The sequence below is a fragment of the Palaemon carinicauda genome, chromosome 8 (genome assembly GCF_036898095.1).
Source record: "Palaemon carinicauda isolate YSFRI2023 chromosome 8, ASM3689809v2, whole genome shotgun sequence".
Classification (NCBI taxonomy): Eukaryota; Metazoa; Arthropoda; class Malacostraca; order Decapoda; family Palaemonidae; genus Palaemon; species Palaemon carinicauda.
This window is the reverse complement of record NC_090732.1, coordinates 73,483,799-73,496,067: the sequence shown is the minus strand read 5'-3', so window position 1 is coordinate 73,496,067 and position 12,269 is coordinate 73,483,799. Positions and strand designations below refer to the sequence as shown.

Genomic DNA, 12,269 nt, shown 5'->3' with positions numbered 1-12,269 from the left:
TTAACCTAACTTGCACGTCCTATAAAATATTACCTGATAGTTCGTGATATTTAGAAGGAACTTGATAATTGTTATAAGTGTTATTTTCTTGTGAACTTTTGTAAAACTCATCGAGGTTTAAGTATCAGAGGTTAAGCTAACGAGTAACTCAGTTCTTTCATATATTAACGTTAAAAAACTTCTAAAACTTTAAGACTGGGCTATTGAGCTTGCTTATATGTTAGCTAAGTAGACTAAGCACTGGAAAAAACTTATACTAAATTTTAAGCTAGGCACTTATCCTAGTAAATAACTTTAAATTTGTATCAGGCTAGCCTAAAACTTAGCTAAATACTAAGAATATTACGATCTTTGCTATCTAACTTATTACATTTTATATATTTACATTTAAGTAAAAACATTTAAGGCTTACGCCTTAGTCTAAACCATAGATGGCCATGACCTCTATTATAGATATTTCATTGTATTGTCAGGTTATGGAAAAATTCAGTGGTGACCATGTTGTGCTGGAGTGGTGTCTGGCGTAAGGTCATCTCTCCAAGAATATAGCACGGTTTGGAAGGGTTACAGTGCACAAAGGACAAGGATTCTCTCAAGCAAAGGGATTAAATTTTATTTTACTCAGTTATAAATTTTCTATTTCATTTTGACTGTTGTAATTAAATATAAATTAAACGATTTCTTTAATTTACCCTGTCGCCATTAATTTGTATATCATTGCATGATTTCAAGTAAAAAAGTTTTTCCATATGGCGACCGTGACAGGATTCGTGCAATCCTTAACCTCCCTGTCCTTTGTGTTGTAAGCCTTTTATTGTGGGTGGGGCTGTCCTCGGCTTCTTTATTTTTCATATTTGATATAGGCTTATTGGTATATGTAGAGAAAGCATCAAATTTGTGCTCGGTAATTGAATATTTTTATTGAAGTGAATATATGTCTTTTGTAACACGGATAAATATTCGTAATTGCTAGAAACTTTGTTTTGTGTTTATCTAGGTTTGGTATTAGATTAACTTTGTAGAATTATTAACATGTCTGAGGATATATTGAAGAAACGGCGTTCTTACGCTCGGCAAAGAGTAACAAAGATATATAATACAGTTCAATCGAATCTCGAAGGATTGTCTGAACAAGATAGACTTTTGTATATTCACAGACTTGAACAGTTAGAAAAAGAACTGTTAGGGTTAGACCAGGAAATATTGAACTATGTCATAGATAAGGAAGACGAAAGCTCCATTGAACAAAAGATTTTCACAGATGAAGACTACCAGAAAAAGATAATGTCGGCTTTGTTAAGTTTACAAAGGCAACAGGCTTCTAGTTTAGAAACTGTAACCACACCTACCCCGGTAGTTAACCTTAAGAATGAGTTAAGGATGCCTCAAGTTCCTTTACCTGAATATGACAACACCAAGGGTCAGTGTTTAGTAAAGTTCTTTTATGAATTTGAAAAATTGACTGACAAACAAAATTGGTCAAATCACTTAAAGTTTATGTATCTACGAAATCAGTTGTCAAAGTCTCCAAAGGCACTTGTGGATTCTCTTGATATTGATAACCAGTCATATGACGAGGCAAAGAAATTATTATTGCAAGCATTTGCAACTCCATTAACACAAAAATATGATGCAATTAAGAAACTTGTAGACTTGAAGTTAACTTTATCAGGTGATCCATATGCCTTTGTAGCCTCGATGAAAACTATTATGAATGCATTCAAAAAGCTTGACGTCAAAGTTGACGATGTTCTCCAGTACTTCATATGGCATGGTCTTAATGATCGCTTTCAATCTTTACTAATTCAGATAACAAATGAAAGCAAACCCTCATTAAGTGAAATTGAAAGTAACATATTTGAGGCTGTTGAGAGGTATAACAGAACGAATGAAAGAAATGTTGAGCAAAAGGAGAAAACTAGGACTAAGAATATAGAATCAAGCACAACTCTCGCAACCAAAGTTAGTGTTAGCCCTAATTATAAGTCATGTATCCTATGTACAAAGGATGGTAAGCAAGATACCGCACATTTGCTAGTAAATTGCCCAGTTTTTGCGAATCCCAAAATGAAAGTAGAGAAACTTAAAGAGCTGAATGCTTGTGTTAGGTGTGGCTATCATAATCATGTGACTCGTCAGTGTAAATTCAAGTTTACCCAAAGGTGTAGAAATTGCAGTGGATGGCATTTTACATACCTGTGTGTTGCTAAGGAGAGGCTTAATAGTTCCAGTACTAAAAAAGCTTCTGATTCTAGTAATACTGAATCCACTGAAACCTCTATGCATACTAGTGGGAAAAAGCCAGAACCGAAGCATACTTTAAATAGCCTCACATTAGCTGAAATTCATCAAAATGTTACTGGTGGTGCTGCAATTTTACCAACTTTTACATGTTCTGTGGCTGAAGAAAATAATGTGGTTCGAGTTTTACGAGATTGTGGTAGCCAGAGAAATTTTATTTGTAATAAGCATGTAAACCATATGAAGTTCCCTGTCCTAGCAAAAAACGTCCATATGACTATTCATGGTTTTAATTCTACTAGGGACCTTGTAACTGATATTGTTAATGTACCTCTCAAGTTAGGTAGGGAATGGTATTCCATCGAAGCAGTTGTTGTACCCAGTATTGATATAGAGTTGAAACTGGAGGGCTTAAATGTCATTGTTAAAGAATTTCAAGATAGACATTACATTTTAGCAGATAAGTTTCTTAGTGGTTGTGTGGACACTATTGGTAACATTGGTCTTATTTTGGGAAATGATGCTGACTTTTTGCTGTCGCTAACTACACACAAATTTGGATTAAGCAATCCCTCTGTGTATCTTGACACTCCAGTTGGTGTCATGCTCACAGGTAATATTAACAGAATGATGAAAAACTTGGATTATTTACCTAACATTAATAATGGAAATAGTTCACATACTGCGGTTAGCACTCAAGGAGACACACTTTGTATGGAAGGGGAAGCTGCCCAGACTAATAGACAATTACAATTCCTCGATAGACATAGCTTTTTGGCAGTCTCTCAGTCTGAACTTCGAGAGGACGATGTTGACTTGATTTCCAACAGATCACAGGCGAGTATCAAAGTTCAAGAAGCCAACACTAATTCAACCTATGCTATTTTTAACAAAAAGGGTAAGCTAAAGCAGTCTGAATTGATTAAAGCTACGGAAGAAATGCTTGAAAAGCAATGCATCGAATATCTGGACTATGAAAAATCCCAGCTATCTGAAGATGACACAGAAACCAATAAAAAGCTAGTAAAGTATGTTCTTGATAGTACAGAACGAGATGAAGAAGGTAGACTAGTAATGCCACTGATGTGGAACAACAAGATATCCCATTTGTTAGGGAAGAACTTCAATTTATCCCGGATGATACTGAAGTCTAACTTAACACGTATGAAGAATAAACCTGAGCATTTAAAGATGGTTAATGATGTATTTAAAGAGCAACAAAATCTGGGAATCATAGAGAAAATTGAAGATATTAATTCTTTTATAAATGAACATCCAGAAGCTAGTTTCTTGCCTCATATGCCTGTGTTCAAAATGGCCAGAGACACGACCAAGTGTCGAGTCGTGTTTCTGTCTAACTTAAGTGAGAAAAACAAATCTGCGAAGAGCACTTATAGTCATAACCAGTGTATGCTTCCAGGCCCTTGTCTGAATCACAAAATTGCAACTTCTCTGATTATGCAGAGATTTGACACCCATATGATTTGTTTTGACTTGAAAAAGGCATTTTTGATGATAGGACTCAAGGAAGAGGATCAGAATAGATTGTTGTTCTTATGGTATCGAAATATTCTCAAGGGTGACTTTACTGTTGTAGGCTATAGGAACAAGCGTTTAAGTTTTGGCCTAAGGCCTAGCCCTTGTCATCTCATGCTAGCTTTGTTCAAAATCTTGATATTGGATGTTGAGAGTGACAACGAGGAAATGGTTAACTTAAAGAAATCGCTGTATAATACCATTTATATGGACAATGGGTCATATTCGTGTAACTCTGCCAAGGCTTTATATGAAGCATACTACTGTCTCCCTAATATCTTTGGACCATACAAATTTGAATTGCAACAATTCGTAACAAACGATGCAGAACTGCAAGAAATGATTGACCGAGATTATGATAGTGAAACACCCAAAGAGGTAAAGTTGCTCGGCATGGTTTGGGATAGGGAAGCAGACTCACTAGGCCCTGGTAAGATTTTCCTTGATACGCAAGCTAGCACAAAGAGGTCAATTTTGTCAAAATTGAATAGTATCTATGATATATTTAATATCTATGGACCAATCTTGAACAGGGCCAGGTTGTTTCTTAAAAAGCTTCAAGAAGACAAGACTATCACATGGGATAGCCCTCTCTCAGAAACATTAAAAAGGGAATGGACACTTATTGGAAAACAGGTGAATTCTACTCCTAAAGTAGTAATTCCTAGATTCCTGGGTAGGAGAGATGGTACCTATAAACTAGTAGCATTTTCAGATGCAAGTAAGGATATTTATGGAACTGTGGTGTATATTGTAAATGTCTTCAATGGTAATACAAGTTTTTTGACCGCCAAGAGCAGGGTCGTTAACAAACAGTTAGAGAAGAAAACCATTCCTGTAATTGAATTTCAAGCTTTGGGACTAGCCACAGAGACTGTAATCAGTTTATTTCAAGAACTTGCTGGTCAATCAGTCGTTACTCCAATCAAAATTGTGAGCATGGCGATATATTCAGACAGTATGGTTGCTCTTAATTGGCTTTACTCTCATACATATAAGAATGATAAATTGCAGAAGAAAGGAGTTTTTATTCAAAATAGGTTGAAAGCTATAGGTGACTTGTGCCAAGTTTTCCCAATAACATTTTCATTTGTGAATGCATATGATAATCCTGCAGATTATATTAGTAGATGTGTCTCATACAGGAGACTTCAGAAGACTGCGTATCATGGTGGACCCGAGTTTCTTAAGAAACCTCAGAAAGATGAGGTTCAGTTTAGTTTTAAGGTGCCAAACCCCCTTGAAAAGAAAGATGAAGTACCCGGCCTTGAAAGGGAAGATACTTCCTTAATCACTGTCTCAACAGATTCTGAAAGTAAAGAAAATAACAAGAAAGACATAAAGAGCATTGAACACTTGATACCCCTGACTAAGTTTTCCAGTTTCCATAAGCTAGCAACTGTTCATAGGATGGTATTGAAATTCATCAAGAACATCAGAGAAAAACTAACAAATAAAGGAATCGACATTCATTGGGGAAATTGTGTCAAGGAGAAAAATCTTTATGCTTTAGCATGTAGGCAGATAATAGGTAAAGAACAGGAAAATAACTTCCCAGAAGTTTGTGAATTCTTCAAGAAAAGTCATACATTAAAAAGAAACATTCCCAATTTGGTAACTCAAATGAATATTTTCCAGAGCAAAGACACTTTGCTAAGAATCCGGAGTAAATTCGGAAGAAACGAACAGATTTTCTTTCCTGTGCTGTTACCTAAGCATAGTTTGCTAACTAAATTGCTTATTCGTGATATGCATGTTAGTCTAGGACACGCTGGTGTGTATTCGATCTTGGCTCAGTTACGTAAGCAATTTTGGATAATCCACTTTTATTCCACAGTAAAGAAGGTACTTAGAGAATGTATAACTTGTAGAAGGCTTAATGAGAGACCAATCAAAGCAAATCAGAGTGCCTATAGGGATTTTCGGAGCAATCCACCACCTATTCCATACAGGTATATTTTCATAGATTACATTGGTCCTTATACAGTAATATGGAATGGTGAAAGGAAGAAAATTTGGTTATTATGCGTGACATGTTTGTGGAGTCGTGCCATCAACTTGAAGATATGTTTATCTGCTGATACTCGAGACTTTCTCAAGGCCTTCCAACTACACATATATGAGTTTGGCATCCCGGAATTTTGCATATCTGATTTGGGATCCCAGCTCACTGCTGGTAGTAGAATCATTGGAACCTTTCTCAACGATTTTGAAACGCATGCCTTCTTTGAAGAAAATGACATTAAGCCCCTGAAGTTCGAGCATTATGCCAAAGGTAATAGTTCTTTGGGTTCGCTAGTTGAAAGCTGTGTAAAAATGGTGAAAAAGCTAATTTTTAGTTCTATTAAGAACACTGTGCTTGATTATCAAGATTTTTACTTCCTTATTTGTCAAACTGTCCATCTTATTAACAAAAGACCAATTGCTTTTAAGGATAGTCTGAGAGATGCTTGTATTGATAATGTAGAAAAACCAATAACTCCTGAGTGTTTACTTAAAGGCTATGATCTGGTATCAGTGAACATTATTCCCGAGTTGCAGAATTCTTCTTCAGATGACACCAATTGGGTGCCTGGTAGTAGTGCTATTGATGATGTTAAGGATAATTACTATAAGCTTAGACAAGCTAGAAACAGACTAGTTGAGGCATATCATTCAGAGTTTCTTGCAACTCTCATTAATCAAGCAGTAGATAAAAGGGATCGTTACAGACCTGTCAATCATAAAACCTTGGCTGTTGGAGATATTGTTCTGTTAAAAGAGGACGCAAGCAAACCAAGTACTTATCCACTTGGTATAGTAAAGAAGACAGAAGTAAATCACCTAGGGGAAGTAAAAGCAGCTCGTGTGCTTAAGGGTAAGTCTCGTGAAGTTGTGTACAGGACAACAGATTCACTCATTTTGCTTCTTCCTAAAGAAGGATTTCATACTGTTGTTGAAATTGAAACTGAATTACCTATTGATCAATTAAAAGTCAGAGAGAGAAGTAAACGGGCCGCTGCACTTGAATCTATGAGAAACACAGAACTCTTGGTTCAAGAGGGCCTAGTATAATAGGCTTACATGGTTATGTATATTACCATATTCTTTGGGGGTAAGATACACATGGGCTATAAAGAGTGTGTAATGAAATTGTTGCTGGGAGTGAGTAAAAGTTGAACAAATGGTTTCTTTGATTAAACTTAGTAAACTTTAATCAAATTGTTGCTGGGAGTATACAAAATATATCAAAGATATATTTCACATTTATTGTTTACTTGACAGTATGTTATTTCTCTTTTATTTACATAAACTCCCGGATACCTTTTAAAATATTTTGTTTCTTGTTAAGCATGGGATTTAGGAGTTTATGTTTTGAGTTCCTTCTACTTCTCATGAATCGTAATCACCAAGTTGTAATTAGCTATTTAGATTTACTATTATTACTTTATTGTGGCTAAAGTTCATGTTCATAAAGTTAATTTGGCTGATTCATGATAAATGTTTTCTTGATTAACCTTTTCAAACCCAAAGCTATAAACGAAATAACAAAGTTTAGCAGAGGCGACCATATAATGTCTCGAAGAAGAGGTGACGATATAACTGCCAAAACGCAGAATAGCAGTTGTGACTCGAAGACCAGAACGACAGGACCTGTTGTTGAACACTCCTACATGTTTTTTGTGTATCAGCCGATCTGCTTATAGTCTTCATGGATGACAGAGTTTAATGGTATAATTAATATGAAGATTTACTATTAAGAAGTTTGCCGAGGACAGCTACTATTGACGATGAAGGCGAAATTCAGCAAAACTACCGAAGGATTTGGGGAGAGAAAGGAGACGGGTTTTTAGCAGTTTGGAGGTAAGAATCGAGTTACATTTACGCGTGTTTCAGTCGATTTTCAAATTGCTTATATATGAACTTTGTCGGTTCATTAACCTAACTTGCACGTCCTATAAAATATTACCTGATAGTTCGTGATATTTAGAAGGAACTTGATAATTGTTATAAGTGTTATTTTCTTGTGAACTTTTGTAAAACTCATCGAGGTTTAAGTATCAGAGGTTAAGCTAACGAGTAACTCAGTTCTTTCATATATTAACGTTAAAAAACTTCTAAAAACTTTAAGACTGGGCTATTGAGCTTGCTTATATGTTAGCTAAGTAGACTAAGCACTGGAAAAAACTTATACTAAATTTTAAGCTAGGCACTTATCCTAGTAAATAACTTTAAATTTGTATCAGGCTAGCCTAAAACTTAGCTAAATACTAAGAATATTACGATCTTTGCTATCTAACTTATTACATTTTATATATTTACATTTAAGTAAAAACATTTAAGGCTTACGCCTTAGTCTAAACCATAGATGGCCATGACCTCTATTATAGATATTTCATTGTATTGTCAGGTTATGGAAAAATTCAGTGGTGACCATGTTGTGCTGGAGTGGTGTCTGGCGTAAGGTCATCTCTCCAAGAATATAGCACGGTTTGGAAGGGTTACAGTGCACAAAGGACAAGGATTCTCTCAAGCAAAGGGATTAAATTTTATTTTACTCAGTTATAAATTTTCTATTTCATTTTGACTGTTGTAATTAAATATAAATTAAACGATTTCTTTAATTTACCCTGCCGCCATTAATTTGTATATCATTGCATGATTTCAAGTAAAAAAGTTTTTCCATATATGGTATACTTAAAACCATTCATGAATTGGGATTGAGAGGAGAGCTGCCACTATTTATTCGGGCATTTCTTTCACGTAGAGTTTTTCAAGTGAGAGTTGGGGAAACTCTATCTGAGAGTAAGTGCCAGGAAGAAGGAGTTCCTCAGGGTAGTGTGCTGAGTGTAACCCTTTTTGCACTAGCAATTAATGGGATATCGTCAGCCATTCCCCAGGATGTTTTCTCAACATTATTTGTGGATGATCTCTCAATATCATTTGCTGGCACCAGAATGGCAATGGTTGAGAGAAAAATCCAACTCTCTCTTGATAAAATTATCCAGTGGGCTGACATGAATGGATTTAAGTTCTCGACAAGTAAAACTACCGTTGTCCATTTTTGTCGTATCCGGGGAGTACATCCAGACCCGGATATATACATTAAAGGTCAACGGATACCATGTGCTAGGGAAGCTAAATTTTTAGGTTTGATATTTGATTGTAGGGTGACATGGGTTTCTCACTTAAAAGCATTAAAAGCTAATTGTGTTGAAGCTCTAAATATCTTGAAAGTATTGTCCCATACATCGTGGGGGGCAGACCGCAATACTATTTTAAAATTATACAAGGCCTTGATTTTTTCCAAAATTAGTTATGGTTGTGAGGTATATTCTTCAGCCACCCCAAGCCGGTTAAAAATATTAGACTCGATACATCATGCAGGTATTAGATTGTCTACTGGAGCTTTTAAAACCTCGCTTTACCGAATGTCTTCCATTCTTCGGTATCGGTTTAGATTGCAAAGACTCCCTAACTCTCTAGCATTTCAGACTGCAAGCCTTGTAAGACACGCATCATACTTTGAGTTGCACCCAAAATCTCCTCAACCTTATGGCTTTCGGGTGAAACGATTATTAGATAGTCTGGATATAATTAGAAATAAGGTACTTCCATTCAAGGTATCATCAATGCCTCCATGGAAGTTACCGGAGATATCTTTTTGTAAATATTTTATTGGAGATAAGAAGAATATGTCAGACCTAGAAGCCAGGTCTCTTTTTAATGAACATGTTAAAGAACATAGAGGATCAACTTTTATCTATACTGATGGCTCCAAATCTGATGCTGGCATTGGATTTGTAGTACATAGTAATGATTTTAATTGTAGAGGTGCACTTCCTCTGACTGCTTCCATATTTACTGCCGAACTGTATGGCATATTAACCGCTATTGAGAAAATAGCGTTGGAGAAGGAGGGTAATTTTACAATTTTTAGTGATGCAAGGAGTGTCCTTCAAGCTATGGAAGTTTTTAATTCTAACAACCCTCTAGTTTTAAAGATTTTAGAATGGCTTTTCATTATTGGACGGAGAGGTATAACAGTTCAATTTTGTTGGGTTCCAGCACATGTAGGTGTGTCCGGGAACGAGAAGGCAGATTCACTGGCTAAGGAGGCTGCATCCGAGTTGCTGCCAAGAAGGTATCCCATTCCCTGTGATGATTTCTTACCTGACATCAAGAAATTGGTTTGCAATAAATGGCAACAGCAATGGGATAGTCAAGATGGCAATAAAATGCGAGAGATAACAAATGACATATCTCCTTGGAGGTATAATATGATGCCCCGAAAATGGGAGACGTCTCTTTGTCGTCTCCGTATTGGTCACACTCGGTTAACACACGAGTTTCTGCTGAAGGGCCAACACCAACCGTATTGTGACGACTGTTTAGTACCTCTAACAGTAAGGCATTTGTTGACCGAATGCCCCAATTATAACAACTTGAGGAATAGATATTTGTTTGAGGCTCGAGGTGAGGGTGGCAGGTTCATCCTTGCCAAGATTCTTGGAAATGATGTGTCCTCCCATGCAAGTGGCATTTTAAGATTTATTTCAGAAGCAGGTCTTCTGAAAAATATTTAACTTTTATGACATTCAACTTTTATGATTTTGATTGAATACTCTTTTATTTTTTATTTTATTTTATTTTTTATTTTTGTATACATAAGTTAAATGTTACCGGCGTCAATGACCTCAGATGTCAGGATGCCTGAAAACTTTAAATCAATCAATCAGTCTCTCCTGCTAGTGTTTCGTTCACCTACAGAGATTCCTCTTCGGAGGACTGCTGAAGGTCAGCTTCCTGATCCAACAGCCACAAGAGGGTGCACCCGTCGGAAGGCTCGTCTTCCTCTTCGCCATAGAGGCCTTCCTTCACCTGCGGTGAGGAGGCGCCTCTTTGGTTCAACGTCTTCTATGCAGTTCCCCGTAGAGGAGCCTCTTGACCAATCTTCCATCACTGCACCTGCTTTGGTCCTGGACCTCACTGCAGATCGTTCACGATCTCCTTCGATGGAAGGTCTTCCTTTTAAAGGACACGTCGACCTTCCACCCGACAGACCTGCCGACCTGCCGTTGCCATTCCTGCATGGGCCTAACAAGGCTCCACCTGAACGCGCTATTGCGCGCCGCACGCCCACGCAACCTGACAAGTGCTCGTCAATAGCTCGTCAGGCCCCATCACTACAGCTTGCTGCTCATCCTGCTCGCCCTAACATAGGGCATCTTCCTAAAGTGCTTACGCGCCAACACGCGCTCACGCGTCAACAAGAGCAGAGCTCCACCATGCGCCATGCGTGCCCACATGCGCCAACGATCTCCTGCGCGCCCTGCGCACACTGTGCTCACGCGCCCTGCGCACACTGTGCTCACGCGCCCTGCGCACACTGCGTTCAGGCGCCCTGCGCATACCTGCCAACAATCTCCTACGTGTCAACAATCTCCTACGCGCCAGCGCCTACATGTGCGCCAACACTCTCTTGCCCGCCAGCACTCACCTGCGCGCCATTGTTCTCCTGCGCGCCAGCGCTTTCCCGCAGGCCAACATTCTCCTGCGCGCCAGCGCTTTCCCGCAGGCCAACATTCTCCTGCGCGCACATGTGCACCCTACATATTGCGCGCTACCCTATGCACCAGGTAAAACCTGCACACCAAATTTCTTCTACAAGCAAGTTAGTAGATGAGACAGCTATGCTGCCCTCACCTACGCGCCATCTCTTACCAACGCGCCAGCGCTCACCTGTGCGCCAACCTTCTCCTGCGCGCACTGACAAAGATATGCGTGCGCGCCATCCATCTTCTAAGGATGTGTGCCATCCATCTTCTAGGGATGCGCACCAACATTCTCCCGTGCACCCATCATGATTCTACTGCACCCGCGCGCTAGGGGACATTTCCCCTGTGCGCGCCCTACGGTTTTGACAGATTTGCGCGAACACTCCCCCGCACGCCCGTGCGCCTATCATGATTCTCCGGCGTGGCCACGCTCGCGTGAATATTCTCCTGTGCGCACGCCGTCACTCTCCCGTGCGCAAGCTTCAATTTCTCCGTCGCGCGAGCGTCGATATTCTCCCGTGAGCGAGCCTGCGCATCACAAGGAACGACGTCCGGCAAGGTCGCCATTGCCTCATTCCCCCTCCCCGCAAGCGCATACCACCGCGCATTGTGGGAGAAGGGAAACTTCCAGAGGAGAAGTTTATGAGCATGACCAGGTTCGTAAAGATCCTTTGCTTGCAGTTCGCCAGTCCAGCAAGCGTGACTCAGGTCTTCAACCGCCTAAGCGAGATTTGTCTCGTCATTTTGACGTTAGCGCTAATGTTATCGGTGCTGTTAAACGTGACTCTGATCGTGTTCCTCGTCAGTCACGTCAGTTACGTGACGTGGAACGTCATTTTCCGCAGTCTCAGGGTGACGTTCAGCAACAATCACCGCAGTCTCGACGTGACGTTCGTCGGCCGACTCCGTTGTCCCGACGTGACGTCGAACGTCAGTCGCCGCGGTCGGTTGTTG

General features: G+C 39.1%; 1 protein-coding gene across 1 annotated transcript; it reads left to right on the top strand.

The window, feature by feature from the left end:
* Nucleotides 1-2,265: 2,265 nt before the first annotated feature.
* LOC137645752 (uncharacterized) lies at nucleotides 2,266-8,369 on the top strand. The gene is made up of 2 exons (XM_068378652.1): nucleotides 2,266-7,620; nucleotides 8,168-8,369. The coding sequence occupies exon 1, from the start codon at nucleotides 2,281-2,283 to the stop codon at nucleotides 6,829-6,831; it is 4,551 nt and encodes a 1,516-aa protein (XP_068234753.1). The 5' UTR covers nucleotides 2,266-2,280; the 3' UTR covers nucleotides 6,832-7,620; nucleotides 8,168-8,369.
* Nucleotides 8,370-12,269: the final 3,900 nt, after the last annotated feature.